General features: G+C 40.2%; 1 protein-coding gene across 3 annotated transcripts in view; it reads left to right on the top strand.

Annotated features, from left to right (window-relative positions):
- LOC125450708 (phospholipid-transporting ATPase ABCA1-like) overlaps nt 1-19,723 on the top strand; it is a 159,116-nt gene that overhangs the window by 82,061 nt on the left and 57,332 nt on the right. For all 3 annotated transcript variants that reach the window (XM_059644425.1, XM_059644433.1, XM_059644422.1), the window contains 12 exons: nt 1,244-1,383; nt 2,617-2,733; nt 6,509-6,706; nt 7,638-7,843; nt 8,167-8,343; nt 9,053-9,275; nt 10,658-10,879; nt 12,014-12,218; nt 13,754-13,867; nt 15,402-15,573; nt 16,414-16,545; nt 18,269-18,408. In XM_059644425.1, coding sequence (XP_059500408.1) covers nt 1,244-1,383; nt 2,617-2,733; nt 6,509-6,706; nt 7,638-7,843; nt 8,167-8,343; nt 9,053-9,275; nt 10,658-10,879; nt 12,014-12,218; nt 13,754-13,867; nt 15,402-15,573; nt 16,414-16,545; nt 18,269-18,408 — 2,046 coding nt within the window. The remainder of the gene's footprint in view (nt 1-1,243; nt 1,384-2,616; nt 2,734-6,508; nt 6,707-7,637; nt 7,844-8,166; nt 8,344-9,052; nt 9,276-10,657; nt 10,880-12,013; nt 12,219-13,753; nt 13,868-15,401; nt 15,574-16,413; nt 16,546-18,268; nt 18,409-19,723) is intronic.

Here is a 19,723-nt window from a genome sequence, read left to right as displayed (position 1 = left end):
GACTCTGTGACTCTATCGAATGGTTGAAGATAAGTGGGCAGCGATGAGACCCCAGGAGTGTCTCCAATCGGAGTTGGTGACAATAGTTAGAAAGGGTTGGAAGAGATTTTTTATTTCTCAGCTGTAAGCATTTGTTTGTATGCAGTGAACATTTGCAGGGGTAGTGGGTGTTACCTATATGTTTTCATTTCTCCTATAACACAGGACCACTGAATAAGTTAGAGAATTTTTACTTGTTTTAACTTTTTAACTGTGGAATACTTTGCCATGATCCAAATCTAAAGGCAGAATCTGTTCTCCATTTCCTGCTTAACCTCTGACCTGTTTCCTGCCAAACTTCTATCACAGGGAAGCAAATTACTGTGAGTGACTGATGGAAACCAAAAGAACTGGGATGCTGAGGAAGGTTCACCAGACCCGAAACATAAACTCTGTTTTTTCCTTCGCAGATGCTGCCAGACCTGCTGAAATTACTGATGGAACTTGCATTGATGCAGCGTCCAGATATCAGACTTTTGTTATCTGTTGTATTTAAGATGCAATATCTGTCAGGACAGCTGTGTTGCATCCGTACTTCACAAATGTGTTGGCATGTCTGTAAATACATGGATTATTTTAGTGGAATGTTAAATCTGATTGTGTACGTCAGTTTGCAGCCTACCTCTCTCAAAAACTAATGCTTTTCTCAAGCAATCTCTGTTGGGGCAATTGGTGATGCTTTGATTGCAGGCATTGTGTGCAGTCAAGAACTATTTGCAAAATAAAACAATGCGTAGGTTCAGACCCGCAGCCACAACCGCTGACAGCTGATTCTTTCTGCTGAGCCGTAGTGATTTGGATGAGATAATAAACTGAGGGCCCTGCTGCTCAGCTATCACAGATGGACCTTAGAAATCACATGCTATTGTTCCCAAGAGGAACAGGAAAGTTCTCCTCAGTACACTAGCCAAAGGTTATCCCCTGACTTAAATAAATTATAAACCGACGATCTGCTTACTATCACAGTGCCCTTTCTGGGTTGGGTCAGGGTTGGAGGGGGGGGGATGCTTCCTGACCAGTGCCTTTTTTAAATTACAAAAATACTTAGTTGACTTTAAATGTTTAAGATCACATAAGGCACAAAGCATAGTTGACAAATCTTTTATCATATCTTCTCTATTTCACTCACAAACTTTCAGGGAGAAAATATTTCAGTGGAATAATTTGAGGATCTTTTAACTTAAAAGCGTGTTTTCCTTTCAAGCACCGTACTGCAATGACCTGATGAGGAACTTGGAATCCAATCCCATTTCTAAAATGATCTGGAGGGCTATGAAACCATTGCTGGTTGGTAAAGTGCTGTACACTCCTGATACCCCAGTGACGCGAAGAATTGTTCAGGAGGTAAGCAGGCCGAAATATTTGGGAATACCTTTTTCTCAATCTACACCTTTGTCTCTTCTGATTTCTTCCTTTTGAATTGTACATCCTCTTGCAGATAGAAGGTATAACATTTCATTTTAGATCACTGATGAAATACGAACTCAGTTGTACCAGGCAACTGTGAGAGACTAATCATGTAAGGACTTAGAATTATTTGCCCCAGCAGGGATGAAAAGGAAGTTCAGCTTTCACTTGGATGTGATCCATCTCATATCAACAGTTTTACTTATCCTGTACCTGTCCCCCTCACGCTGTGATAATTTGTCATTTTCATTGTATTAATCTCTTTAGTTTCATTGTCAGTGTCTTAGGCAACATCTCTAAATACATTGATGTAATAAGGACTGTGGGAATGGAGTCTCATTTGGGGTTGATAGCCGTGTAGTTGGAGACCAGCCATGGTCTAATTAGAAGCAGGTGAGAATTGAGGGGCAGAATGGCCTGTTCTGTTCCCATATTACTAATCTGAATGGGATGCCCAAAAATCATTAGTTACATTCACTGCTTTGAAACTAACCCAGCTTTGAGGCATCCAGTCATTGGTGCCTGACCTCAACATCCAGGATGTTATAGCCATTAAAACCATCGCTATAACCATTAGGTGAACATTAGTTTGGTTGACTGGATTGCTGATTTGTGATGGCAACACAACATTCATAGTGTTCAATTCCCATATTAACTGCAGTCATCATTGAAATCTTGTCTCTCACCTGAGATGTGGTGACCCGTAGTGTCTCTGAGAATGCAGCCCTATTATTCTGTGGGACTGTGGTGACCTTTATATGTCACATGTATTTTATGTATAGATAACACAGTGTGAAGCTAGATGAACACAGCAGGCCAGGCAGCATCAGAGGAGCAGGAAAGCTGACATTTCGGGTCAGGACCGTTCTTCTGAAGAAGGGTCCCAACTCGAAATGCCAGCTTTCCTGCTCCTCTGCTGCAGCCTGGCCTGCTGTGTTCCTCCAACTTCACACTGTGTTATCTCTGACTCCAGGATTGGCAGTTCTTACTATCATTTTTTTAATGTATGTTGTTCCTTTCTCATATATTTTTCCATTAACGTTCTGCTGTTTGTATCCATTACCTCTGGCACTGTTTTCAGGACAATTTCAAGAAAATGTTGCTCCACCTAATCTGTTACCAATCTGTTTGCTGTCATTGAATCTCAATGGTTTGTTTAATTTATTTCAGGTTAATGAAACCTTTCAAGAGTTGAGTATCTTCAGAGAGATTGGAGAGATGTGGAAAGAGGTGGGACCAAAGGTCTGGGAATTTATGGAAAGAAGTCAGGCAATGGATTTGATTCGAGTAAGTACATTGGTGATTGGGTTAAATCTTAAATTCCAACCTGTCGTCATTACATCTCACATTGTTGGTTAATGACGTGTGTAAACAAAATTGGCCATTTTTATGTTCACAGTCTTTGTCCAATGCACTTTTTGGGTTTTCCCTTCTTTGTCTTTGGGGACGAATATCTGATTGTGAAGGATATCAGTTAGAATCCAACCCTGCCCTCAGCAGCCATCCACACTTCTCAAGAGGGAAGATTCTTTGATTTGCAATTTGTGCTCCTCACAGAAAAATGAGTTCTTGTGAATGAAGCTAGGAGGAAAATGTCCGTAATCTATTTCAGCACAACCAAGAAAAATCAATAATGCAGCAAGATTATCTATCAGACAGTATGAGACTACAACAGGTCTTTTGTCTTTATAATTACTAAGTGAACCACCGTTCTGCTATTAACATTAATGAATACAAATATGAAACAAATAATTGTGTTAATTTTCTGATAGTCCAGTGTGTAGTACAAAAGTACATGTTCACTGAGCACTGGTGGCAATATTAGCCAATCCAAGGACATGTTTGAACTTTGGTTTTATTATCTAATGGCTGCCAGCTGGATAAGGTTCTATTCATTCAACACTTGAACTCAGGAAACGTGATGCAACGCTCAATGAAATGCAATGAAATTGAACATTCAGTACATGTTTAATTTTAACAATTTGTACAAGTGTCCTCAATTGCAAAATAATAGTGTTCTTGGCTGTCATGAACTGAGAGATGTAGCTGATCATACAGGAAGTACAACTGCAATCTTGATGTCTCAGTCAAGAGTAGGTTTATTATTGTTTAATTATTAGCCTGCACATCCAGTGGACCATTTTATATTTGTCTTCATTACGAAGCACACCTAAAGTGTAAACAAAATACTGAAACAGAAAGAGATAATGTTTCAGTTATGAAGCCAATCATTCAGTACCTTTGGAGAGAACAGCTTTGTTTTTATTGATGGACTATTTGACAGAAAATCCCCTGTTTCAGATAGAGAGGGAGAGAGGAGGTATTGAAAACAAAACAACTTAACTGTAAAACAAAGGAGAAAAATGCTAACTCTGTTTTGTGCACATGCATCCTGCTTGTTGCCTCTCTTGTTCCCTACCTTGCTACTACTCATTCTGTCTGAAATTCCCACTGGTGAGTCTGTTGTGTCCCGATTTTCCTGGAGCCTCTCGCTGTCTAACATTCTGGCTCGTGATGCTCTCCCACTGGCTGACCCTCCCACGGGCTGACCCTCCCACGGGCTATCCCTCCCACTCCCCGTGACCTTCTGTTGAACTCATGCTACAAGTGAGGGTTCTGAATATGAGTGGTGAGAGGCAGGAGGCAACTTAGGGAATGAGAGCAGCTCTGAGTTAGAGTGTAGTGGAGGTAAGCCAAAAGTGAGAGGGATAGTGAACAGGAGGGTCAGTGAGCTGAGGGTTGGAGTGTAGTTGGGAGTTAGGAAGTGAGAAGGAACCATTTGGCAATGGCACTCATCAATACAATATAAAATGACATGATTTAAAATGGTGCAAATTAAAGTTGAGGCTTATTGAAAAATGAATAGCTCCTTAATCTGTCAAATAAAATCTAACCATGGTCAATATTTCCTACATAGCTGATTGATTCTTCTGATTGGCCCCTAAGTGTATCTGTTCAAACTGTATTTAGTCAAAGCCTGGTTATTTTTATAAATGGACTTCAATCTCAAGCCTAGATTAAAAAAAAACAAAAGAACTGTGGATGCTTAAATCAGGAACAAAAACAGAAGTTGCTGGCAAAGCTCAGCAAGTCTGGCAGCATCTGTGAAGAAAAATTAGAGTTAACACTTCAGATGCTGCCGAGCTGCTGAGCTTTTCCAGCAGTTTCTGGATTTGTTCAACCTCAAGCCTGTTCAACATTCAATTAATTTATATCTGATGCATTGCTCAACTCCCATTCCTCCATTTTGGTTCCCTAACCCTTAATCTTGATATTTTCCAATGACCTAGCTCAACACGCAAAGTAGATTAAAGATATGAACAGTCTGCTCCTTCCTTTTTGCTATGATCATGGTTGATTGAACATTTAAATGCTGTTTACCACACTATTCGCTTGACTCTTTAAGCTATTGTTATCGGAAATCTATCTAATTGTACTGTAATGATATTCAAAGACTCAGCTTCCATAGCTCTCTGGGGTAGAGAATTTCAAAGATTCACAAACCCTGAATAAAAGAATTTCTCCTTGATTTGCTCCTAAACAGCATCCCATTTATTTTTAAGTCATGCTGTCTGGTTCCAGACTCTCCAACCAGAGGAAACCTCTTATCTGCATCTGTCCTGTCTATCTTTTTAAATATTTTGTAGGTTTTCATTAAGATCATGTCTCATTCTTCAAAACTCTGGAGAATACTGAAGCCCAGTTTGCTCAATCTCACTTTACCGCACAGTTCTGCTATCTGGGAACAATTCTGGTGAATGTTCATTGCACTCCCTCTATGACAATAATATCTTTCCTGAGCTAAGGAGACCAAAACTGCTTCAGATGTGGCCTAACCAAGCTGCTATGCAATTGAAACATGACTCCTGTTCTCAAATCCACTTATGATAAAGGCTCCCATTTTATTAGCTTTCCTAACAGCTTCCTGTACCTGCGTGTTCACCTACAGTGACTTAAGGACAAGGACACCGAGATCCCTTTGCACATGTCACTCCCTAATCTCCCACCACCGTTTTCACGATGCCAAGATTTTGAATTGCAATGAGAAAGAAGATCTCAAGTTGGATCATTGAGTTAGTTGAGCTCCACCACGTTTGTGGGAATGGACAGTGCAGTTCCTGTGGTGTGGAAGTAGGTCATTTGACCCATCGAGTCCACACTGATCCTCCAAAGAACATCCCACCCAGACCCAGCTCTGTGCCCTATTCCTGTAACCATGCACCTCCCATGGTTAATGCATCTAACCTGCACGTCCCTGGGTGCTGTGGGCAATTTAGCATGACCAGTCCACCTAACTTGCACTTGCTTGGACTGTGGGAAGAAACCGGAGCACCTGAAAGAAACTCAGGCAGACACATGGAGAATGTGCAATCTCCACAAGAACAGTTACCCGAGGCTGGAACTGAACCTGTGTCCCTAGTGCTGTGAGGCAACAGTGCAAACCACTGAACCCCTGTGTTCTGTAGGTAATGAGAGAAAAGTACATCCAGAATGTGCTGAAAAGTAGACCTGTTGGACCGGTATGCGATTGTTCCTGCAATGCAACAGCACTTCATGAGATGAAGTGTGAAGAATTGAGAATCAAACAAAGTAACAGAAGATTTTTTTTGAGAAATTTGGCCAAAGGGGAGAGATAAAAATTTTTGAACATGCACCTAACCAATGATTTGGCATTGCCTGAAAGGGTATTTGAGGCAGGTTCAGCATGAACTTCCAAAAGAGCAATGGGTAAATAAGTGAAAAAGGGAAGGTTTGAAAAGCTGTGGAGAAAGGGAGTGAGATAAATTAGATCCATCTTGCAGAGAGCAACCATATGCATGATGTGTGAATGGTCTGCTTCTATGCTGTCTGATTCTTTAGTGTGTTTGTGCGAAAGAGAGATGGGGTGAGGATATGAGATGGAAAGAAACTTTGTATCTAAGATTACCAGATATAGTGGTATCTCTCCCCCACCCCCCAATAATGGGCTGTGGAATCAATGTCACCATAGGAAAGTGTATTTTCTGGCTGTTGGCTATAGTAACGATATCAAATGTTTTTATGCAATTTCTGTTCTCTGCAGAGCCTACTAAAGAAACATGTTACAGCAAAGTATGTTGATTCAAAGTTAGAAGGAACCTCTTGGACAGCCGCTGACCTTTCCAGGTTTCTTGCTAAATATCCAGAAGAGGTTCAACATCCTAACAAGTCTACGTACACCTGGAGAGAGGTTTACAATGAGACTGAACAGGCGATTCAGACAATTTCACTCGCTATGGAGGTCAGTCTTAATTAGCTTCAGCGTGGTTATTCAGACCAATTGCCCTATTTGTTAGAAACTTGTCGTACAGCACGTAGCGATAGATTGATACTGTTAGCTTTGCGGATAGAATGTCTGCCTCACAGGCAGCAAGTGGGGGCTTGTTTGACAGTCAACCTTTAAGTGCCATCAAGGTTCATTCCATGAGGAGTGAGGCTGTCTCCAGAAGAGGAGGCTGTGAATCATCTTCTCTAGAAAAGTGAAAGGCTCAATGGTGACTCAAAAGAGATTTTCAAGATTCCGAAAGGGTTCAATAGATCTGTAGTGAAGGGAAGCAAAACTAGATATATTACATATTGGATAATCCCAACAGGGAATTCTGAAGAGACTTCTCTTCCCAACTTGAATGGGGAACTCATCACCAGATCAGCTAATTGGGATAAATAGTATTTCAGGAGAAGTCAGATATGTACATGATGGTGAAAAGAGTAGATGACACATTTAGAGGATGAAAGACATGTGGAGGCTAATGCAAATATTGCCAGGAAGGAAAGGCTGGACAGAATGGCCTTTTCCATGCTACTTAATTCTAGGTGCAGATCTAAGAATGGACAATCAAACTTTCAAATTTCTGGGCTGTAACCAATTTTGTGACCATAGACAGGTTTTAAGATGATTATAAAAGAATGAACAGGAATAGTGGAGTGAACATAACCGATGACTTCAGAAAAGAATTATGAGGGCATTTGTTCAAAATTTACCATCAAGGTTATACTGATAACATGCTCATTGGATTGCTCTACAAAGAGCTGACAGGGATCCAATGGGCTGAATGACGTTTTTTGCGTGCTGTGACAACTCTGTGACTCTTATGATTGGCTGCATCATCTTGGCTGACCATGCTTGATGATATTACTATGCATTATTGATTGTATCATGTTTCTAACCCAAGTGCGTAAAGTGGGATAAATTAGAAGCTGTGTCCACTGAGGAGAAACTGATAAACAAATCAATGGAGCTGCTGGATGAAAGGAAATTCTGGGCAGGAATTGTCTTTCTGGACTTTGATTCAAACAGTACGAAACCATCAGAGCATGTCAAGTACAAAATTCGGATGGACATAGACAACGTGGAGAGAACAAACAAGATCATGGACGGGTAATACAAACAGCAAGATATTAAAGTCTGCTCAGAGATAGTAAGAACTGCAGATGCTGGTGTCAGTGATAACACTGTGGAGCTGAACACAGCAGGCCAGGCAGCAGCAGAGGAGCAGGGTCCTGATCCGATAGGTCAACTTTCCTGCTCCTCTGAAGCTGCCTGGCCTGCTGTGTTCCTCCAGCTCCACACTGTGTTATCTCTATAATAAAACTTGCCGTGCTTTATGCATAGAAGAATCTGTGTCAATGACTTTGTTCATTGCTTCATCAAAGCCTGTTGCTCAGAGTTACACTTAGCTCTATTTTGGGCTTATCTTAAAGGTATTGGGATCCTGGTCCTCGTGCTGACCCATTTGAAGACCTCCGTTATATTTGGGGTGGTTTCTCGTACCTCCAGGATATACTAGAGCATGCAATCATCCGCACTGTAACTGGGAGGAAAGAGAAAACTGGCGTGTACATTCAGCAAATGCCGTACCCCTGCTATGTGGATGACCTGTAAGTTTAAAGACGTCAACGTCCAGCAGATACTTTTGTTTTCTTCCAGATCTTATGCCATAGCAGTGCCCTTGCTGAAGAAGGGTTTAGGTAGCCTGATTTCATTCTCCACTTAAGATCATCTGTGCTCCCATTTTTTGACTCCTGGCAAGTTCCCATCCTCTATCAGTCCTGTGCTCAAAGGGTCAAGCAATGACCTGGCAGCTCCTGGTTATGCAATGCCTCAAATTTAAAATTCTCATGCTTATTTCTGCAACTTGGCCATTTTGTCTCAATAATGTCCTCTAACTCCACAATCATCCGAGATATCTGCAATCTTCCAATTCAGGCCTCAGTACATCCCAAGTTTTGGTCTCCCTTGTATTAAGATTTGTGCCTTGAAGTCCAAAGGTTCCAACCTTTAAAATTGCTTCTTTCTACTTCTTCTTGCTTTTCTTTATGTCATTTATTATAATCTGTGACTTTGACCAAGTTTTTGGTTCTGTTTTACCAAATCAAACACTGTTAGTAAAACACATAGATGTGTGTTGGAGGCAACATGCATTAAGCCCACAAAGTATGCAAATCTCTGCACCTGAGGCTCAGACCAAGAGTTTGAAGCTTTTGTTGCTTTCATCCAATTTAGCAGACCAAAAGGAAATGTTGTGTCCATGGTTGAAGAGTTCCAAAGCACTCAAAACAAAACGAATGATCTCTTTCTGTTGGTTAGGTTTCTACGCGTTCTGAGCCAGTCACTACCTCTTTTCACCACTCTGGCCTGGATCTACTCTGTTGCTGTGATAATTAAAGGGATAGTGTATGAGAAAGAAGCACGTCTCAAGGAGACCATGAGGATTATGGGTCTGAGTAGTGGCACGCTGTGGCTCAGCTGGTTCATCAGCAGTTTAATCCCTCTTCTCGTCAGTGCTGCCTTGCTGGTGATAATTCTAAAGGTAAGCGGCTCTTTTCTGAATTGTTGTTAAAGTGGCCCTGCGTCACCTATGGTCATAGCTTCCCCAGTCTGAAAGTTCTGCAATTCCACTAATGCCAGTAAACATTTGCAGGAGATTGGAAATAATGATGCTGTTCCTGTGCTGTCATCATGATCTTGGCAATATCTGCATTCAACCCTGTAAAAGTGCATTTTTCTAATTGATGCTGAAGAGAGACATTTGGTAGATTTGAAGAGTTCCCAGGGGTTTCTCAGTGCATTCGCAAAAATTATTTTGAGGAAAAAAATGCCACAGACTGTCTTTGTCAAATCCAAGTATTTGGCAAATTAAACAAATTTTCCTCACTGCACAGGAAGCAATTTTATAGAAAGGCACAAAACAATTCACAAAATTGAAAATACAACAACTTAAGAAATAGGAGCAAGAACGGTCCTTCAGCTCATCAGACCTGATGAATCATTCACTGTTATTGTAGATGATCTAATTGTGGCCTTAACTCATCTTCTGCCTGTTGCTCACCCAATGCCTCGTAAACTTTAATTCCATTGGTGGACAAAAATGCAAACTATTTATGATCTCAGAATGCTGAAAAGAACTTTGCAACCAGTACCCTAATTCTAAACTTAATGAAATACTTTTGTGCAGTGGTCCTGATGAAAATTCAAAAATGTGGTAGCTGTAGACGCTCCACTGACTGAAATTCGAAAATGGACAGATGATCTGTTTTTTGATGTTGGTTGAAGGAAAAAAAAATTGGCTTGAACAACTGTGATAGCTCTTCTCCACTTGTTGAAATAATGTTAGAAAGCTTCTGCGTCAGTTTAAAATCTCTCATGAGCTGTGGCACCTCTGGAACTGCAATACGACTTTGATGCTGCACTGAGATGTCAGACTGGGTTTTGTGCTCTAGTTTCTAGGTGTGAAAAAGCCATCACTTTCAGACTTAGGTGAGAGCGCTACCACAGCAGTCTTACCAAAAAGGCCCATTTGATTCCGTTAACCCATATGTGAATGTAAAGATGACTTAACTAATGTTTGCTTCAGTGATTTGCTGCACTTGTCTCATAACTCTGCCACCTGTGTTAACGTCAGATCCTAACTAAAAATCATATAACTTTGCAGTTTACGTAAATATATGTGTCTTTTAAGTCTGCAATCAGTTTAAGTAAATGTGTGTCTTTTAAACCTGCAATCAGTTTGAGCTGGGGCTAGCCTTCATTATATATGCAATGATACAGTTTGTGATGCAGACTTCACTTCAGTATCATATAGAATTTAGTTTCACCACAGCCTCTTCAGGAACAGTTCTAATTTAGGTTTAATTGGATTAATGCTTTTCTAAAGTTGAATTTGATGATGGTTTCTCCTCCTTGTTCTTTCAGGAAGGGAACATATTGCCATACAGCAACCCCATTGCTGTCTTCACATTCCTTGCTGTTTTTGGTGTAGTCACCATCTTACAATGCTTTTTGATCAGCACCATGTTCTCAAAGGCTAACCTGGCAGCAGCCTGTGGAGGGATCATCTACTTTACCCTGTACCTTCCTTACGTGCTCTGTATGGCTTGGCAGGAGTATACAACCTACTCGGTCAAAATCATTGCTGTAAGTCGGATGCTTAGCACCCAAATTTGTGTCTTGCTTACAAAATCGTCAGTTTGTGAAGGCCCTGGGAAACAATTTTCCAACTTGCTCACTTAGGTTTCTGCATCAAGCACGCTGTAATCGAGAGAAGTAAGGACACAAAGCGAGGAGTAAAGTTCCACCAACGACTAGTGTTTGAGTTTATGGGCAATGTCCACTGTTAAATTCTGCATCCCCATGTTACCTTTGTCCAAAATTATTCACTGTTAGCCTCAATGAAAAATAGACAGCGCACGATGTGATAAATTATAATGAGCACACCTATAAATGGTATGCAGCGTGTTATTCCATGACAGTACAGCCATGAAATCTTATTTTTCCCTTTTGTATCAATCTATCTTTATTGAGCATGTCAGCACAAAGCTAATTTTCTTCATGGCATTGCTTGGTTTCTCAATAAAGTGTCACGAGTCCTTGTCCAAGTTAAACACTAAGTGCAGCTGCAATACAGTATACCTTCTGAGTGCTCAGCGTAAACTTTAATTATAATTCCTAAAACAGGGCATAAAGGACTGTGCTGGTCTTGAAACTAAACATAAAGAGGACTTGACGGTATAATATATCTTTCTGATTTTAAGATGCCCGTATGTGCTTCACAACCAATAATCAGATTTTGAAGCGTAGTTGTTTCTGTATTGTGGAAATTTACCTACCTGGTTTGCACACATCAAATGCCAACAGACAGACCAGATGGTGACTAGATAACTTGTATCTTTGTAACATAGATTGAAGGATAAATATTGACAATAAGATATTTTATATTCATCTGAGAGGGCAAGTAGGGCCTCTCTTTAAGTTCTCATCATGGTTTTACTGATAATGTGACATTCCCACAGCTCAGGACTTCACTGAAGTATCAGATTCAAACTATATGCTCAAGTTGCTGCAGTGTGTTTGCACTGTGACCTTCATATTATATTTTTGAGCTTTTCCTGGTAATTGTAGTTGTACCCAATGTAGATGCCATTCAGCCAGGAAATCCTGACTGCTACATCCATGGCGATAAATGTAATTACCACGTACACATGCTGGATAGTAATTGTGGACTTCCTCTGCTAGCCCTTCTCAGTTCTTTTGCCATGTTGTATTTCACAGAGCCTGCTCTCTCCAGTCGCCTTTGGCTTTGGTTTTGACTACTTTGCCCAATTCGAAGAGCAAGGAATTGGAGTCCAGTGGTATAACCTCTTCTCGAGTCCCTCGAAAGGTGATGAGTACAACATCACCACATCCATCATCCTTATGATCGTTGACACATTTCTCTACGGAGTTCTGACTTGGTACATTGAGGCAGTATTTCCAGGTAGGGATAAGTTATTTTAGGATGAACAATCATACCATCCCACAAAACAATGAGGTGCAGAAATTTCTACTCTCCAAATATTTTGTAACCTTTACTGAGTTGTTCAAGGAAGTGTATATGTTCCCAGACGATTTTATAGTACAAGAATATGGAGTGTTTAACGGTGCCACTGTATCACCCAATTAATTGGAAATGGGGAGGGCTTTCAGAAGGATTCAAAACCAACAGAGCTTAATTTACGGCAAGCAGCATCTATTTTTAAACAATTCGGTAGAGTCACTACGAACCGCAGCAAGCTGAACTTACATCTCCCGAAAAAGCAGGATTATTTCTTTACCTAAGAATGGTGAGAGCAGTGAGAGCTGCATGCCGTAAATTATCTACATAAAATCAATTCCAATAACTTGAACAGTGCCAATTTCCATGTGCTATTGACTGGGCAATTACTCATCATTATATTCTGAACAATTCTTGCCCTATTGCTTTGCAGCCTTCAAAATAATAGAGCTGTACACAGATTGAGATATGGCAGCAACGTGATAATGTTACTTAACTAGCAATCAGAGATCTGATTTAATAACCAACAGATAAGCCTGTGTTCATAAAATTTAATGTCTTTACCTTGTTTGGCTTACATGTGACCCTTCTCTGTCCTCTGAAATAACCTATCAAGTCATTCGGTTATAACAAGAAGGCATCTCTATATCGATTGATCGATTGCTATTAATTCAATGACCTGTTAAGTTTCCCTTCCAATTTTCATTTCAACAACATGCAAATGCAAAATTGTTTAATTTTCTTACAAAAACTAGTGAAGTGCAACTTTGCTCTAGTCCTACAGCTCACTGATCACAGCATAAATTAAAAGTACTTTTCCCACTTAATAAGGTGACTAATTAAATACCCGATGCAATAATTAGTTAACATGCACGGTGTGCAGAGTTTAGCTTTCTGAAGAAAAAACATTTTGATGAATGACTATTCTTGAAGACAAGAGAATAAAGCATAAAATATGCCCGAAGTCTGTAACCCTGATGATCTAGCACATGTAAGCAAGTCAATTATGTGGAGCAAAGCCAGTAGTTAGCACTGGTCATGTGAAGCTTTAGGAAGCTTTATTCACAAAAAAGCTCTAATGTTCACAGTAAACTTCCAATGGCCACTTCGAAAGAAACCACTCCCACTCTGTCTCTGCAAAACTTGAAATGTGTTCCTTTTTCATCAATGCTTAAAACATCAGTCCTCAAAGTTATACTAAAGATACAACAACTTCATAATATGAACACTCTGTAAAGGGCTGATGAACCTTTACTGAGAATTGTGTTTCTCTAGACAACTCAGAAAACTATGCTTTGTGGAGGCAAAATTATATTCAGTGTACACAATAACACTCTAATATGATAAACAATTCACATAAGAATGCCATGTGAATTTTAACTGGTCTACAATAGGAATGAACAAAGTTGAATTTGCTGTGGGAGACCAGTGTGTGTATTCCTTTAATAGCAATTCTCTGTATACTATTTGTCAAACAGGTCAATATGGCATTCCAAAGCCATGGTATTTTCCTTTTACCAAATCCTATTGGTGTGGAGACACAGTTCAGAACATTAGGCAGACTCCATCTGCTCAGAATGCGAATTCACAGAGTAAGTGCGGAACCTTTTCCTATGAAAGGAAAGATGTATCTGTGCGGTTATTTTTTGATTCCTTCCAAACTTAGTCTTTTTAAAATATTTCACTCAGAGAATTTACTTTGATCAGTGACAAAATAAATGATGTGGCTAAAAATACATTAGGAAATGTTTTTGGAATGTTGAAGTCTGATGCTACTTATTCAACCTCAGATATTGTGACCTCAACAGAGCATACTCTGTCATCTGGGTTTCAGACAATCCCCAGGTCCCAGTAAGCATCATCTGGATCTGTCAGAACAAAAGTCTTATAAAAAGTACAATAATTTCATTTTGTTTCACACTGTTCATTTGTTGCAGAATTTTGGACCTACTTCTCGAAGTTTAATAAAGTCTAAATTACATAAAAGCAGGTGAATGCCCAGTAGGTTAGATAGCACATTGGATATTCCAACCTGGGGATAGAAAACAGGAGGTGAGATTATTTCTAGCTGCTAAATCTGCCCCCCCCCCACCATAGAAACATTTATTCATTCATTGGGATTTTTATCTGGTACATTCTTAAAGTGTTGCAATGGTGGGAAGCCTTAAGATATTGAAGAACTACTTTGTTAAGCACTTGAAATGCTATAGCAAAACTATGGCCCAAGTGACAAAAGTGGGATACACAAGCTGGATGTTCGATGTCTGGCTCACACACAGTGGGCTGAAGGACACATTCAGTGCCCAATTACCCTTCCCATCTCAGCTACACTTTTTTTCACCCTCATTCATCTGGCAGAATGTACAGACATTTGAAAACACCTATGAAGAGATTCAAGAACAGCTTCTTCCTTACTGTTATCAGACTTTTGAATGGACCTCCCATACAATAGAGGTGATCTTTCCCTGCACCTTCTTTCTAGCTGTAACATATTCTGCATTCCCTCTACCACCCTGATGTACTTGTGGAGGCAATGATTTGCCTGAATAGAAGACAGACAATGCTTTCTACTATATTTCAATTTGTGACAATAATTAAGCAAATGAATTAAAGTTTGTGCATGAACTGTTGAAACTGGTGGGAAAATTGGAATTACCTTGAGAGGAGTAACAGGCTGTGATGAAAGCTAAGGAAGTGAGAGGAGACTTGGATTCAGCAGCCCACCACGGGTGGTGCACAGCGAATAGCTCGTGCTATGTGGTGTGCTCACCTGTACCCACAAAAAGAAGGAAGGCCTCTCTGCTTTGCTGCAGTACTGGCCGACCAACCATTCACCAGGCCCCTCCCTGCACCTGTCTGAACTGGTTCCCGTCTGTGTGGGAAACTAGAGGCCTGGTTTTCCGCCCCTTCCTACCTCCACCTTCAGCCAGTGAATGTTGAAATCTGGCTCAGTTGAGTGCTGTTTTATGAGAATTCTGTGGAAGCTGTCTGATATGCTGAGTATTTATTCAGGGTTCTTGAGTCCCGAGTTTTTTTCTTTGTCTGGTCAGCATTAGGTGGGATCAATTTTGGGGCAATGATAAGGACTTTTGCATGGCCTCTGACATCTTTTTCTCTCCTTTTTAGTCTGTGTGGAAGAGGAGCCAAGTCACCTCAAACTTGGTGTCTCTATTCAAAACCTGGTCAAGATTTACCGCAATGGCAAGAAGCTGGCGGTTGATGGACTCAGTCTCAGCTTTTACGAAGGGCAGATCACATCTTTCCTAGGACATAATGGAGCTGGCAAAACCACAACTATGTAAGGGTTCTGTGCAAAGAACAAAAACAAGCCAGTTGTTTTATGTGCGGAACATGATTAAAAGCAGTTCTTGGGTTCTCTGTGTTTTTGTATACAGCACCGTAACATGTCACAAAATCTTCTCAGAGGTTTGGATTTTGGCTTTTTGTTGCTTACTATATGAAGAAGGTGTTTGGTATGCTTGTCTTTGTTGGTCAGTGCATTGAGTATAGGAGTTGAGAGGTCATGTTGCAGATATACAGGACATTGTTTAGGCCACTTTTGGAATACTGTGTTCAATTCTGATCTCCCTCTTTTAGGAAAGATGTTGTAAAACTTGATATGGTTCAGAAAAGATTTACAAAGATATTGCCAGGGTTTTTCATGCAGAGGGTGCTGCGTGTATGGTATAAGCTGCCGGACGAGGTGGTGGGGGATGGTAAAATTACAACATTTAAAAGGCACCTGGATGGGTATATGAATAGGAAGGGTTTAGAGAGATTTGCGCTAAACGCTGGCAAATGGGACTAGAATATCTGGCCAACATGAACGAGTTGGACTGAAGGATCTGTTTCCGTGCTGTATAACTTTGTGACTCTGTGAGGGATAGCAAGTTGACAGCCCACTATCCAATGTTCACAACTTTTCTTGTTGCTTGAAATCCTCTTTTTGGAAAAGTGTCTGCAATAAGTGTGAATTCAAATAATAAATATAAGTACATGGGGGAATAACGTGGTTCCTACACCAATCCTTGAGTTATATGTACATTTCAAGTCTGTTGTGGACTTTGTGAAGAGCAACTCTTTGTGTCAAACCATGATTTTATATAAGTTGCATTATAATCGCCAACTTGCATTGCAGGTCAATATTGACAGGATTGTTTCCGCCAACTTCTGGGACTGCTTATATTCTGGGAAAAGATATCTGTTCCGACCTTGATTCTATTCGGCAAAGCCTGGGTGTGTGCCCACAGCACAATGTCCTTTTTGATATGTAAGTGCAATTGTGAAGTTCTGTTGATTAATCTTGATCAGCTTGTTCCTTAATAGAGATGTTCCCTTTTGCAATATATAATGTATATGAACGCTATCAAAAGTGCAGATTTTCAAAAGTAGCTCATCACTGAATACACCTGAGAGCTTGAGCTGAATTTTCTATTTACTTTATAAATTGTGATCACATTTGGATGCCCCCTAAGCAACACGCTGGAAATTTTTTCTATTCTCTATTCGACCAGTATTGCTGGTGGAAACCAGTGGCTGTAAAAACAGGTGCCAGTGAATAATATCTGGTAAGAATGAGAGAATATTGGCCAGCTTATTGATAAAACCCAAAAATAATGCCTCACTTGCATATGGTGACTCATTGTAAGTCACAAGACTACACTGCATGGTGTGTGATAATTTTCGTAAATTGCTGAATTATTAAAATTGCAAGAAAGCGAATGAATTGCATTAAATCACATGGATCATGAGGTTTTCAGAGCTGTTTCTTAGTCTGTTCTGATCCCAAATAGGATGGCAGGAGAGTGTAATCTGTACTCTTGGCTAATGATTCTGCTTCTGATGACAGTTCAATGACTCATGCTTATATAGACAGAGCCAGACTTGTGTGTGGCTTCCTCAGTCTTTGAGCAATTATCTAAAACTGACACGTCTAACAGAATGAAATAATGACATCTTCACTGAGGGAAACTGGCACTGTGAAACAGAGAGCATGTGAGCTTTCATTTGAATTGTGAACAAAAGTTGTGGGGGTAGACAGTGCCAGAACCAATTGAACTCAACCTCCACAGGGCAATTTATCATAATCTCTACCCCACCCAGGAGCATTCCCAGATCCTTGGAGATAGTCAGATATTTATAAAATCTTAAGCTACTTCATCTGCACCATTTATCACTGGCCTGCTTAGACCCTTTTTCCTCCGGCCTTATTTTCTTGCTCCAAGCACTGGAACCATTTAAGTTTCCATTCAACACCAGTGCATCAATTGTTCAGGATAATATGGCTGTAACAACAACAAGGTTAGCAATCGGAACAAAAACAGAAGTTGTCGGAAAAGCTCAGCAGGTCTGGCAGCAGCTGTGAAGAAAAAAGTCTGAGTTAACATTTCGAGTCTAGTGAGCCTTCCCCAGGACTGATTTACAGCATCCGCACTTTCGGGTTTTTATCACGTTAGAAATAGGGAGGCCTATACTCAATGCTCATGCAGCTGGGTGATCCATTGGGTCTGGTTCTTGAAATGGAGGGCCAACCAGTCTTGCAAGCTGAAACCCAAATGACAGGAAAGCAACTACATCAAAATGCTTCATTTTACAACTTTGTTTCCTTGTTAGCTCCTTTTGTTAACTCTTGTCACCTCTGATTAGGTGGCCTGCAGTTGCTGGTGATCTCAAGCAAGAAGGTGGAAAGTCATCTTGTTTTCTTGTAGAATTTGTGCTAAATACTGCTGGCTATTGTGACATTGGTAAAACTCATTAGTATCTTTGTTTATTTTTGCCACCCCTCAGATAAAAATGTGAGGCTTTAGATTTTCAATTTGCGAGCTCATTTGTGCATCACAAGGGTTCAGAGAGCTAAACCTAATAATAATTTCAAAATGTAATCTCTGGCTCCCCAGCAGTGTCTGTTCCTGGTTTTAACCTTCTATTTATTGACATGATTCAGAATAAACATTTGGGTACACTCGTAACAAAGACTGTCCTGAATTTCTAAGGCTTACTGTGGAGGAACATGTCTGGTTTTACGCACGACTAAAGGGATTGTCAAGGAGTGAGGTGAAGGCAGAGGTGGAACAGATGGTCTTGGATGTGGGGCTACCCAACAAGCGTAAAGAAACAACCAACAAGCTTTCAGGTAAGTTATTCTTCTGTACTGGATGAGGATATCGAATTATTCTAGTCTAATTGTTTAATTAACTACTTGGTAACTCTTTATTTGGCTTTTTATCAAATTCTGTCTTGCCTTTTTTAAGATGTCACTTCAAACCTACCGCTTTGACCAAATTCTTGCTCACCTCTCCTAATATCTTCTAATGTAGCTTAGTGTCAAATTTTGCTGTGAATCGCATTGGCATTTTTACAACACTACAAGCGACACATGAAACAGAGCTGTTGTCAATAATATTATTAATATTGCCTTTTATTAGTTTGAACTTTTCTCCCCATGTCTCTTCTCACTACTAATTATCAAGCAACATTGCAGATAAAGGACAAAAACGAAATTGCTGGAGAGGCACAGCAGGTCTGACAGCATCTGTGAAGGAAAAAACAGAGTTAACGTTTTGGGTCCAGTGACCCTTCCTCAGAACCAAAACGTTGATTCTGTTTTTCCCTTCACAGATACTGCCAGACCTGCCTCTCCAGCAATTTTTTTTTTGTTCCTGATTTACAGCATCCATAGTTCTTTCGGCTTTTATTGCAGATAAAGAAACTGGATGACACTTAGCATCTTATATACCTCAATTAGGCTACCTTATAGCAGCTTCTTTTTCAAACTAAAGAGCCAGAATCTCTTCAGTCTATCCTCATAACCTGACACTTTGGCTGTCTCATCGCATTGTTTTGCATTGTCTCCCGTGTGTCAAGCTCTCTCTTGTTTAGCAGTAACCAGAACTGGACGCGGTACTTAAGGTATGGTTTAACCAGAGCATTGTACGGATCGGTCACTAGCATTATAACTGTGTGATTCAACATTTCTGTTGGCTTTGTCAGCTGTTTTTCTGCAGAGACAGGGATTAATGTATCCATTAAATCTTTTTAACATTCCACCCGATGTCAACACCACCTCACGAAACATGCGTGCTACTTATTTGTTCCTTGGTGTAACATTTTACACTCGTCTGCTTTCAGATAAATTAAATATAGTTCCTATGCAGCTTTGATAAATTTCACTTATCCTTCCTGGTTTAATAATATTTTTAAGCGCAACCAATTTGCATCGTTTCAGATTCTAAACTGTGAATGTAATTATAAACAATAGTGATCCCAGCACTAAAGCCAGGAACAGTCAAATATGTTCTCTTGACCCTCTTAAACGTTTCTGTATACCCTTTTTAATCATGCTTTTATCTGATGCCATTTTTTTACCTTGGCTGCAGCTGTTTTCTTGGAGAAGGAGGGAGATTGATAGGGCAAAACGTAAGTTTGCATTACCATCTGTTGGGGAATTT

The sequence above is a fragment of the Stegostoma tigrinum genome, chromosome 3 (assembly GCF_030684315.1).
Source record: "Stegostoma tigrinum isolate sSteTig4 chromosome 3, sSteTig4.hap1, whole genome shotgun sequence".
NCBI classification, from domain to species: Eukaryota; Metazoa; Chordata; class Chondrichthyes; order Orectolobiformes; family Stegostomatidae; genus Stegostoma; species Stegostoma tigrinum.
Note: the sequence above shows the minus strand (reverse complement) of the source record. Positions and strands in the feature narration are given on the sequence as shown.